Here is a 12,729-nt window from a genome sequence, read left to right on the forward strand (position 1 = left end):
CAATTTTTGAGCAAAAAAGTTAGAAAGTTTTGTGTGCAACGTGGTGGCAGAAATATCACTCCATAGCAAACAGTCTCACGGTAGATCCGTGCGTAACTTTGGCTTCGTGTGTGCGTAACAAGGGATTCGTGCGTGTTTTTAAAGATGTGTGTGTGTAAGTAGTTTCAAGCTGTTGTAATCTTAATTTGTGCATACGTAAATTGCATTTTGTATTTTTTTCATTTTATATTTTTTTAACTTATACACAAAACGTATTATGTGAGTAACAAATCACGCACAAATCCAAATTTATGCACAAATCCTAATTGACGCACGCACAAAGCAAGAATATGCACACACAAATCCTAATTTACGCACAAATCAAAAATTACGCACGCACAAATCCGACTGAGTCTAATTTCTCTCCATAAAATCCACATAGAGGATGAATTCATCTCTTCAGGTCTTCCAAATCCGTGAAAGGTTTCGGGACTCAAAACAGAGCGGCTGTGGAGGTTTCAGACCTTCCATGGCTTCACGTTATCAATGCCGGTCTCAGACTTTCCCGCGACTCCAAGTGCGCTGGTATTTTCAAAAATAATTCTCCGCCGCTGCCACCATGTTATATTCTGGTTTTCTTCCAAGAAACGTAACACAGAATATTTCAATTCTACCCAACAGGGCAGTACTTTTGATTAACTCAGGCAGGTCAAACTCTTACAGTGCAGCTCAGGTGCATGCTCTCATTCATTCTGACTGTGCAACGTCCGACTGGAAACAAAACACACAACAATAGTTCCTATTGTTACACAAGTAACCACCCTGCAACATGCCTCCACCAGACCAAAAAAGCCTACTTAAAAGAATAAAAACCTGCATGCACAGGTGTGATTGAGGTAAACCCCTGGAGAGAGGAGGCAAAAGGAATAGCATTGTTTTGCAAAATAAACTTCATTTGAAGTCAACTTTCACCTTCAGTCTTGTTAAAAACCTGGTATTTAAAACCACATAATAGCCTTTTCTGGTTTTATGTAAATCGAACAATTTTGATGTTAGATAATTTTAAAGTTCTTCGTGGTGAAAGTCCGGCAAATATTAAAAATAAATAGTTTTAGTAAAAATAAACTTTTTTTTGTAGTTCATTCATTCATCTTCTATTTTTCCCTTTAGGGGTCACGGAGCTGCCGGAGCCTAACCCGGCCACTAGCGGGCAAAGGCAGGGGACACCCTGGACAGGTCGCCAGTCTGTGCCAGGGCCACAATCACACACCCATGCACTCTCACATTCACACCTACCCATGCATGCATGGGGAGAACATGCAAACTCCACACAGAAAGGTCCCCCACTGATGTTCTGTTTCCTGCCCCCCTGCCGGGACTTAAACAGGGGGCCTTCTTGTTGAGAGACAAAAGTGCCAACCACTGCGCAACCGTGCAGCCCATTTTATTTTTGTAGTTTTCACTGAAAAAATTGGCAGAAATTGTGCTCAGTGTCAAGTAAAACTGGTGGCAGGAAAACAAGGTGGGTCACTTTGTTACAAGTAAAACCTCCAGCAGACAGGGGAACACTATAAGTCAGGAAAAGCAGCAGTGGAGGAACTGTCACACTGAGAAAAACAGCTTTTGTTGTTTTGGTGCTGAAGCCACACCCCTTGTCTCTTTCACTTTGCCCTGAATAGAGGTCAGGTCACGTGCATTACGTCCATTCTATAAAGCTAATAAATCCACAATCCAGAAGATTATTTTAGAGAAAAGCACTTTAGTAAAAATTCTTTTTCAGGCAGGCTGGAGAGAGCTGGTGATTAGTGTGAGACAGGTGAACATACTGAAACTGATCACAACCAGACAGTGAAAGAACAGGAAGAGTTTCAAATTTAATTTAATTACTTGAACTAGTGCCAACCACTACACTCATCTGCAGCCTGCAGACACAACGCTAAAAAAGATCCCACCTTCTTTAACGACACTTGTTTCTGTTTTTAACTCCACACGTATTAAGTTAGTTACACTTTAGGAATTAATCCTGTTTTTTGATAAACAAACTCTCTTCCATTTCAGGTCCAACAACAAATGTTTGTCACCACATCTGTTTGCTTCTTCAATGTTCCATCAACAAGTATTTAACCGTAAACCCAGCTTGTTTTCTGTCTTTCAAATTATAGACTTATCTGTCATGAAAAGAGAAGAGGACATTTTCAGGTTGATTTCTTACAGTTTTATGGAAATCAAATATATTTTCATGACCCACACTGTACATACTTTAAACTGGAATTAACCTGAGAATAAAGTTAAAAGTATAAAAAATATGACCGGGGTTTTACACATCTTTGATTTCTAATCATCATATTTCAGATTGCATTTGCGCTCCTAGTATTCCTCCAATCCAGTCTGTACCACAGTTTGTGTGACACTGATGTCCTGCAACCCTTCCTTTAAAGGCTTCCTTGTGGAGTCTGGATTGTCTCTCTTTGACAGCTGCATGGTTTCAGGTCATATTTTTTGTTCCATCCATAGTCAAGCTTCAGCAGTGAACACTTTGGCATCCTCTGCCTTTATTTGGTCTCTCATTGTGACATAGCCAACCAGGAAACGCTTTCTCAAACCATTCATTTATAGTCACTCTTGCTTTGTCATGATATCCAGATAGTTGGTGAACTAGCTGAAAGTTGTGGTCTCAAATAATGCATTTGCTTGTATCGTATCAGTTATTTTTTTGAGTTTCTTAGTTTAACTTGTTTTTGTTTGTTCCCCAGAATTATATCACTAAGAAGTCAAACCATCTAGCAGAATTGAGCTTTATTCAGGAGGAAATGTTCTGCAACACATCAGTCTGAGTTTCCTCTCTGTACTTTTGAACTTAAAAGATTAACAAGTTAAAAAGCGGAAGGACTTATTTAAAGGTTATTAGAAGCACCTTTTCACCACAAAACAAACAAACAAAGTTACCAACATGACTGACATTGAACTATTTTTCAGCAATCCTCACCTTTAATGTGAAGATTACTTTAGAGATTTCTTTAATTTTAAAAACAACTCTCAATCCACTTTCACTGGCAGAAACGATTATAACTTTTAAAATACTGTCACTTGCTACAAATAAGGTGTGATGCAAAAACTCGTTTCTCCGGGTCTTCCACTCCTTCAAGGCATCTGGGCTACAACAACCTGCTGTCTTTCCCTGCAGGCTTAATTTGTTTAGTTAACCAAACATTTCAAGAGTTCATATCTAGTTTCTCCAGTCAGGTTCGTTGGAAAAAAACTGAGCAAGAAGCCACATCCTAACCCCTGGTAATATAACCCTTGAAGTGTTGCTTCATCATGTCTCGTCCTGAGCACTCCTCTCCAGGATTGCTGTAGTACTTTGCAGGGAAGTTCGTGCGCAGAGGAAACGCACACCCATTGCGTTTAGTTCGAGCCATGGCGCGGTCGAAAGCAAAGGTTTATCTCTGTTGCGCGCTGATTCTGATCAGCTTTATATCCATAATTGTGTGTATAGCTGTGTTTGCAAGGCGCAGGTGTCCAAGTGTATCTTTCTTTAAAGCAGCAGTCGCCACAGACTCAAAGATATGCTCGGAAATTGGAAGGTAGGTGCACTCTCGCCCACATCATCATGTTTGCGTATGATTGCGCCTGTTACGCAAAGCTGTCAAAGCAGAGTTTGAGTCTCTGGAGCCATATTCATTAATATTTTTTCTTATTGAAGAAAAATAACAAGTGTAACAACAGTAATAAGTGAGAGTCTGCTCTTGCGTGAATTGTTTCAGGGGCATACTTGAAAAAGGGGGCTCTGCGGTAGATGCCGCTATTGCCGCGCTGCTGTGCACTTTTTTGGCGAATCCGCACAGTGCAGGGATTGGAGGGGGCTCCATATTCACAGTGATGGACAGCTCTGGTAGCAGACACTCACATTTTCTCAGTTGTATTCCTTTTCTCTTTGTCATAATCTTACACACACATGGAATTGAAGTTATTATGTTTGACATTTTAAAGGTGATGTCAAAATCATCAACTCCAGAGAGGTAGCGCCTGCAAAAGGGAAATCTGACTTGCTGAAGTCCTGTCCTGAGAAGAGCATGACAGGTAGTCTGGAATGCCCGGAAAATTCACGTTTTCCTGTAAAGGAGTCTGTCCCATTCTGTATGTTTTTCTTGTTTTCTGTTGTGTCAGCTGACAGACTGCTGTAAAGATTTCACACTGAGGTAAAGTGAGTTGGAAATTAGACATCCGGCAGATATTAGCTCTGTTCAAATTTAGGGACCGTCAACAAATCTTCGCGGTTTTCTTCAATTTCTTTTAAATTATTGGACCAATTACGCCAAATCACCCTAGAATAGTAAAACTAATGAAACGTTATCGGGGACAGCAGTTTGGATTAGCTTTTAAGGCTTTTTCTGTTTTTTTTTCATTTTTGTGTGCATAAAGTTTTACGTTTTTCTTCAGTAGCGTCTAGGGTATTGGACCCAAATTAGCCAAATCACTTTAAAATAGTAAATCTAATCAACCATTATCGGGGACAGCAGTCTAGATTAGATTATATATCTTTTTCTGATTTTTATAATTTTTGTATGTAAAGTTTTGCGTTTTTCTTCAATAGCTTTTAAGGTATAGGACCAAATCAGCCCAAATCGCTCCAAAATAGTAAACCAGAATAACTACTATCAGAAACAGCAGTTTAGATCAGTGTTTAAGGTTTTTGAGGCTTTTTTTATCTTAGTTTATTTTAGTGTAAATTTCAGCCCCAGTCCTATATTCTTCCCAGAGCAAATGTCTGCCGAATGTCCACTATCCAACTAACTTCACCTCGGTAGAATTCACAGATGTGCAGATTTCCTACCAGAAAAAAATTAACAATGTCTTATCATGAAAAATTCGGCAGTGACAATTTGCCCTGACACAGGTTCACTAACTTCTACTGAAATACTGGTGCCTCAAAACAAAATTCTGGTTTCCAAAGTAAGCTGACCTTCTGACCTCACATGGTGACTGGAGAATCCTCTCTTTTATCCAGAGATCTGCAACCTTCAAGACTAAAAGAGCCTTTCTGTTCTAAACCCAGTTGGGGCCACTAATCCTGACTTTACTCTTTAGAAGAATATTGCATTGCTTTGGATTCATGTTATAATTACAAATAAATACCCCCCCCCCCCCCCCCCAAAAAAAAGTCTATTAACCGAAATATTAACTGACTTATTACTTTGTTTAATTTAAATGGTAAGCAATGCTGTTTTCCGGAATATAACATTTGTTTTGACTAATGACAAAAGCGCCTATGACTTCCTGTTAAATACAACTTTGTCCCACATCCTGCTCCAGCATGCAAAGCCCGTGACCTGACATGTAAAAAAATAATCAAATCGGTCCCATGAATTATTATTTTGTTATCACGAAATAATAACTTGTTCCCACTGAATAATTAAATCGTTCCCACGAATTGATTAAATAGTTCCTTTAAAATATTAGTTCGTTTGAACGAAGAAATGTTTAAAATGAAGAAAATCCTAAAAGCGAGTGTTAAATATAAAATAAAACTAAATCTCAAGAAATGCAAATCATGCAATTTATCTATACTGTTCAAATGAACTTAAACTAGTTTTTTTGGATCTCACATATTCTCTTTGCATGTGTGTTGACATTTGGTTTCTTTCTATGAACTAACATGTGCATTAAATATTATGGTCAATCGTCAGAGGAACCTACCTTATTTTAGACTTTAGGAGATTTCTGAAGTGAATGAAGGAAATGTGTGATGAGCTAAAATTAATCTTTTTCCATATTTCCATTTATCAGGTGTAAAATGGATTGGAGTTCCAGGAGAAATTCGTGGATATGAAGCGGCTCACAAGCTGTATGGAAAGTTGCCCTGGGCTGATCTCTTTCAGCCCACCATCAAGCTGGCAAGAAAGGGAATGCCCATCTCTGATATCCTACATTCATACATTAAGCAAATCCCAAATTCAAATGAGACCCAGTCTTTACGGTATGGACAAAAGAATAACAAGATGTTCCAAAAAATGTTACAATAGCATTTTAAACTGATCTTTCGTTCATTTTTATTTCTTTTCTGCTTTGAAGAAAATTATTTACAGACGACAACAATAACTTTCTTAAAGCTGGAGACTTTGTAAAGTTTGAAAAACTGGCAGACACTCTGGAGATGATTGCAAACCAAGGAGCAGATGTCTTTTATACTGGAAAAATAGCAAAAGATTTAGTCCAGGATGTGAAGGCAGCAGGTATGGTCAGACAGTTTTCAGAGAGTTCAATCTTAATTTATGCAGCCATTAATAGGTTTGAGTTTGCTTTTGGTGATCAGACAGCATTTGTTTCATTGGCTTTGCTCAGGAGGAACACTTGAGCTTCAGGACCTGGCATCATACAATGCTACCTTGACTGACGCCTGGAATGTGTCTATGTGGGAGTATCAGATGTACTTCCCCCCACCGCCTGCAGGAGGAAGCCTCCTCACCCTCATCCTCAACATCATGAGAGGTTCCCATTGGCAGAGCTGTCATTTCTCACAGTCACACATGTGAAACAAAATTATGAAGCTTAATTTAAGGAATTGCTTCAACTGATTAGTATTTTCAAGTATTATGCTTCTATGTGTGTTTCTTTGTAGGTTATCAGTTAAATCCAGAAGGTCTGACTGGGGAAAAAAAGACACTATTTTATCATCGTTACATTGAATCTTTCAAGTTTGCAAATGGACTGAAGAAATACATTCGAGATCCAAGGTTCACTTCGGAAAAGGTTAGTTCTGCAAAGCTCTTCTAAAGTATTTTGTTGTCAGCCACAAGATTTTAGCTGAATTTGTTAGTTATTTTTAAAAAAGAGAAGGGAACATTTTGATTTCTTGTGGCTATAAATATTTTTCTGCTCTATCTACAGCACAGGTCTCCTACATACATGCACACATGCATACATGCATTTATCTTTGTAGACCCACACACTTTAATTTTATTTTTGTCGTGTTAGTTAGTATTTCTGTTGATGTTCTAGCGAATTGAGGAAATTTCAACCTTACTTTTGTAACCCTTGTGCTATCCAAGGCACTTTAACATTAGGAGTGGGGTCATCTGGACCCCATAAGATAGCACAAGGGTTAATGGAAGGCGTCACTGTTCTCCATAGCTCAAGAACATAAATGGGAAGCCGGCTGAGTGATCTACAGATGCCAGTTTCCTTTGACTGACAGTGTGGGTCTCTGGGATGATTTAGTTTGCTGGACTAGTAAAGGGGTTTTGGGCCACAACAAATTCTAAAAGTTTTTTGCTGAGGATTTACAGACTGGCAGTTGCGCTTTGACAATACATGTGGTTGCTCTACAACTTTCTTGTTTTGCTTAATTGTTGGGTTATTAGTTTTCTTCTTTGGCCCACTCCACATAAAAAAAACTTGCTTGGAATAGATGACGATTCTGTAGGAGCAGACTAAATTATCCTTTTTGTTTGTTTTCTTATTTTAGCCTTTTTTAAGGTTATGTACCAGAATATTTAAGCCTAATGATTGTAATTTGTGCCATGTTCCCCCTTGCAGTGTCTGCTGTATTGGTGTACCATACTTTCCTTTGTGCCTTGCAACAAGTTTTAAACAAGTCTCAATCATGTGATCTTCCAAGTGGTGTCCCATTTGGCAGACCTGTATTACAATTATGAACAATCCCATAGCATTGTTGCTAATGTCAACTTCTTTGCCACATTTGCACATTTCTATCTCCTGCACTGCGCAACTCTTTATGAAGTATTTATATTTTTTGAGCCACAAAGAATTCAGATTCTTTATTCTCTTTTTTTCTGAAGATTTTCATGGTTTTCATGGGTTTTCAGTTAATATTCCCATTGTACCAAAAACACAATTTTCATCAGAGTGGGTCTTTAAAATTTCTTATTTGTTTCTATATTTCTCACAGAGGGCAAAGCAATTCACAGAAGAAAGCTTTGCTGACCACATACGAAGCTTGATCACAGATGACAAGACGCATGACCTCCAGTTTTACAACGTTACTCCACACCTGGACAGCATTGGCACCACGCATGTGTCGGTGCTACATGAAGATGGATCTGCCGTTGCTGTCACCAGCACCATAAACACCATGTCAGTGACCCAAAAGATCTGCTTCACAGCTGAGAGAATTAAAAAACAATACCAATCGATAACAGATGAAACAAAGAAGTAGTTGTGTTTGTATCAGAATGAAAAGATTGAAGAGGTTTAAAAAGATTATGTTTATAAAGAAGAAAGTCGTTCCAAACAAAACTATTTTATAACAGCATGTGTAGTGAGCTTACATGTGTGAGAAATGACTTTATGTTGAAATGCTTTTTCTTTGTTTTTTCTTCTTAAAGTTTTGGGTCCATGGTTGTGTCTCCAAAAACAGGCATCATCCTGAATAACGAGTTGAAAGACTTTTGCGGGAGAGCGGACAGTATCTTACCTGGTAATCTGATGAGCATCATTTAATTTTTGTCTTAGCTTCTTTAAGAAAAACTAGAATGTAGTTATTTTAGATACTTGATGGTAATAACATAGTTTTTTTTGGTCTCACTGTCCAACTGAAAAAGAGCAGGAAGAAAAGAGGCAACTTTTTAACATTTAAACTCTTCTTATTACTAACCTTGTAACACATAATCACAACTAGAAGTTCTGTTAACAGGAGAGCGTCCCCCCTCATCCATGTCCCCCGTTGTGCTGAGGTCTAAATCAAAGACACTAGTGATTGGAGGATCTGGTGGGAGTATGATTACGACAGCAATGGCATCGGTATGTGTCTATAGTTGTCACTCTAAATGCAGAAAAGATTTAGAGCTTTCAATTCTAATAAAAAAGCTGTCTTTATATCTATATTTTGGATGTTGATTATCAGATTTAAATCACAACAACCATTTATTAATATATGAAAAAAACAATGTTTTTGTTTTCAAGGCTCTCATTAACCATCTATGGTTAGGAAAAAGTCTTGAGGACGCTATTAATACGTCTGTGGTTTTTGTGGATAATACAAATGCAGTGAAGTTTGAACCTGATTTTGACAAGGTAAAAAGCTTTTTTTTGTTAACATAATGTAATGCCTTTGCTCTATCTGAATTATTTCTTCTTTTTGCTCCTCAGGATGTGATTGAGGGTCTTAAAGCACTGGGACACAGCCTTGCAACGACCACAAGATTTTACAACGTTGTTAACGCTGTGGAGAAAGAGGATGGCTGCATCTTGGCTGTGTCTGATGTCAGAAAAAAGGGAGAGCCAGATGGTTACTAAGCTCAAATAAGATGATTGTCACTAAAATAATTTTGGAAATGTGAAAACAAAGAAAAAACTGCAGAATGTGTACAGTACAGACCAAAAGTTTGGACACACCTTCTCATTCAAATGAATGGGAAGGTGTGTCTAAACTTTTTGTCTGTACTGTATATCTGAAAAAAACAGTGCAGAAGGGTTCCACCAACTGAACTCACATTGATAATATCAACAAATAGCTATTTTATACAACCTTTTTTAAAACAGTTTTTGACCTTATACAATAAAGCAATTCCTCTTTATCGAATGTTTTACCTTGTTTGATTTTGTAATGTTTAACATTAATTTCATTACTTCAAACATTCAACATCTCCATCTTTCTGTGTAGGTGATTCTGGTTATAGTAATTGCATCCAGGTCAAAAAGAATGTTTCAAGCTCTATAAATTGGTTTCATTTGGCATCATACATTCTTCCTCTTTGTCGCAAAGTGAGAACTGTTTTGTTATTTATAAAATGGCTGCAAATGAAACATACATCACTTCTTGTCACTAATAAAAAAAATGTCTAAAGGTAAGCATGCCCATAGTTACAGAAACTGAGAATATTGGAACTCTACATTTTTTACTCACATAAACAATAAAAGTATAAAATAAAGAAAAGGTTTTGTGTCCCTCACCCGAAGATGCAGTGACAAACTTGGAGTTTCTCTGGAAGAGATGACAGTAGTAAGTGGACCAAAGGGAAAGCACCCACCTTCAGGCTAGATATCTGCAATTTCTATTTCCAGTGTGCTGGCATGACTGGAAATGGTGAAGATGATGGTATATAAAATGATGCGCCTTCGTCCTGAGTTGCCATTTTTCCCATCTTGATGACAATTAAATCAATCATTTACAAGAACATGAGCCGAAGAAAATATACAGTGGATGTCTTCACACCAGAACGATGTGAAAACTAAAAATGTAAAAAAAAAGGTTTGTTGTTTCTAGGGGAAAATATCCTGGAAATCCAAGTCCTTCATCAAGTATAACAAATGTTTATCATTTCATTTTAAAAGTGATGTTGTCATGGCAATAGTAACAGCCTAAGTGACTAGACATGTTGTAGGCGAGGTAACCTCTGGTACCTGAGAAAAAAACAGAAGTCCACTCTTTGGTGTTCCTTTAAAGTGTCAGATGAGGGCAGTGTTGGCTTTTTGACTAAAATGTCAAAGGCTGGACCTTAAAATCTGAATAGAACAGAAGAATTAAGAACATAAACCAAATCAAAAATTGAACCTAACCAAACACCAAGCCATTTGGCAATAGACTTTCACCATGTGGGACAAAAAAAGAAAGATGTTTAATCCAAATGTTAAGCTCTCTGAGCTGCAGAGTTCTATGAAATTCAGGAAAGCTCATCTCATCCCATTAACTCATAAGAAGACAGACCTTTTTTATCCTTCCATAGAGAAATGACAAACTAAATAGACTTTAAAAACTTTAAAGGACAAAAATCTTAAACATTTGTTTTTTTAAACATCAAAGACAAACAGAAACAAGAAAATACACTAAATGACATTTGACTTCCTTCCAAGTTGAAATTGTCAAAATGTATCACACACATTTGAAATCTGCGTCACAATGGGGTAAAACAGGAAGAAAAGAGATAACAGTTCAGTTCTATTTTCCCCGACCAAAACCAAGGAGAAGTTGCAACGCCTTACTGCACTCTTTCAAACAATCCACCCTGCTTTGTATCTACATGTATTGCTGTTATACAGTGGAGGAAATTGGTATTTGACTCCTTGACAGAATTTTTAGGTTTGTCCACTTATTTGAAACTGACAGTCTGTCATCTTTTTGGAAGGTTCATTAGAGATAAACAATCACAAAGCAAATCAAGATATTCACATCAAAGAATTTATATAAGTCATTCAACTTATTATTATAACCATTTTTGAAACTGGCCCGTCAAATGGGAGATAATCATTTGTTTTCTGGCTTTACTTGTGTTTTTTGTTCAGTCATTTATACATCTTCTAAAACCGTTTTGTCCCTTTCAGGGTCACTGGGCTTCCGGAGCCTATCATGGCCACTTTTGGGCGAAGGCAAGGGACATCCTGGACAGGTCGCCAGTCTTTCACTGGGCTACTTTTGTTTTTGCAATGTAAATTAAAACAAATGAACAAAGTACTTCCCTAACTTATGCATTTAAAAAGGATGGAAATGCTTCCTGACTGAAATATATAACATATATATATATTTTTTGTCATATATTACTCTTAGGTGAAGTCTTCACAGACCTTTGACAGTTAGTTTGACGGCCTACAGCTGAGCTTCTGGGGGGTATTAAAAAACAGGTTATGTGAGTTACCACGGTAAGTTTGAGGCTAAGGAAGCGGATAACCTCAGCTTTCGGTTCCAAAAATGGAGGTATGTTTAAGGGTATGCTTAGTTCCCATAGCACCTTATGCTCTGAACATAACCTGGTCTGGAGCAGGTTTAGTTGAAGGTTAGTGTGTTTTCAGAGAGGTGAAGGAGCATGGCGTGTCCATTTGAAGTTGATTTAGGGGATGAAGAAGCTCAGATAATACTTTTCCCACCATGAGAGGGTAATAAGACATGTATGGATGTTGTAAAGATAAACTTTTTTGCATTGATCTAACTTAATTATTCGCTTCAGTTAAGATAAATAATTATTTTTTAGTTCAGTCCACTTAAAAATAACACGTAGTTTTCAGAAATTTATTTTACTTTTATTCAAATTAATTCAATGAAGTAGGTGTAACTTTGGTGCTGCTGTTAGATCGGCAGCTCAAGAAAATGTGGGATACCATTCCCTTTGCCTCTCTGGACAGATTTGGGTACAAGTGTAGGTTTTTGTCTAAATATGTTTAGTTGTAGCTGTTTTACTGTGTTTTGCCGAGTTTTTTTGCCCTGTTATGTTTAATTCTTTCTGCACCATGAGTGAGAGGGAGGGAGAGGATGATGAGGTTATTTAGCACCCTTAGTGCATAATTCTGGTGTTAGAACTGAAGTTACAGTCAGAGCCATACTAATTAATTTAAATTTATTTATTGTAAATCTGCAAAGTGTCATTTATTTTATTTTTATAAAAATGAGAAAATCTGCAGCCTCTAACTTAAACATATTTGAGTTCAAGAAGTACAATAAATTACAATAAATTACCTCTTTCTCTAGGTAGTGTCCCAGCTGCTTTTAAACATGCTGTGGTGCAACCACTTCTTAAAAAGAACAGCTTGGATCCTACTGTTTTGTCTAACTTCAGGCCAAATATCAAAGCTGCCTTTTCTTTCAAAATCCCAGAGAAGGTGGTATATCTTCAGCTACAGGACCATTTAGAGCTTTGTGGCATTTTTGACAAATTCCAGTCTGGTTTTAGATCATGTCACAGTACGGAAACAGCTCTACTCAGAGTATGTAACGATTTGCTTTTAATTGTTGATTCTGGAGCTTCTGCCGTTTTAATCCTTCTTGATCTCACTGCAGCGTTTGACACAGTGGACCATGAT

The 12,729-nt window shown here is 37.5% G+C and overlaps 1 protein-coding gene across 2 annotated transcripts; it reads left to right on the plus strand.

Moving 5' to 3' along the window:
- Nucleotides 1-3,268: 3,268 nt before the first annotated feature.
- Nucleotides 3,269-9,515, plus strand: ggt5a (gamma-glutamyltransferase 5a). 2 transcript variants are annotated; one of them, NM_001252247.1, is given in 13 exon segments: nt 3,397-3,563; nt 3,744-3,871; nt 3,970-4,059; nt 5,767-5,956; nt 6,052-6,212; nt 6,322-6,387; nt 6,424-6,468; nt 6,599-6,729; nt 7,889-8,073; nt 8,325-8,416; nt 8,633-8,739; nt 8,902-9,012; nt 9,088-9,234. In NM_001252247.1, coding segments are annotated over 13 exon segments (1,620 nt in total).
- Nucleotides 9,516-12,729: the final 3,214 nt, after the last annotated feature.

Source organism: Oryzias latipes, chromosome 9 (genome assembly GCF_053564925.1).
Source record: "Oryzias latipes strain Hd-rR chromosome 9, Olatipes_Hd-rR_3.1".
Taxonomy (NCBI): domain Eukaryota; kingdom Metazoa; phylum Chordata; class Actinopteri; order Beloniformes; family Adrianichthyidae; genus Oryzias; species Oryzias latipes.

Excerpts from the sequence above, each read along its gene's own strand:
- ggt5a (XM_011479087.4), top strand. The coding sequence starts at position 3,397 with ATGGCGCGGTCGAAAGCAAAGGTTTATCTCTGTTGCGCGCTGATTCTG. Across the intron at positions 3,564-3,743 it reads ATATGCTCGGAAATTGGAAG|GGGCATACTTGAAAAAGGGG; the intron begins GTAGGTGCACTC and ends GAATTGTTTCAG. Across the intron at positions 8,074-8,324 it reads ACCAGCACCATAAACACCAT|TTTTGGGTCCATGGTTGTGT; the intron begins GTCAGTGACCCA and ends TTCTTCTTAAAG.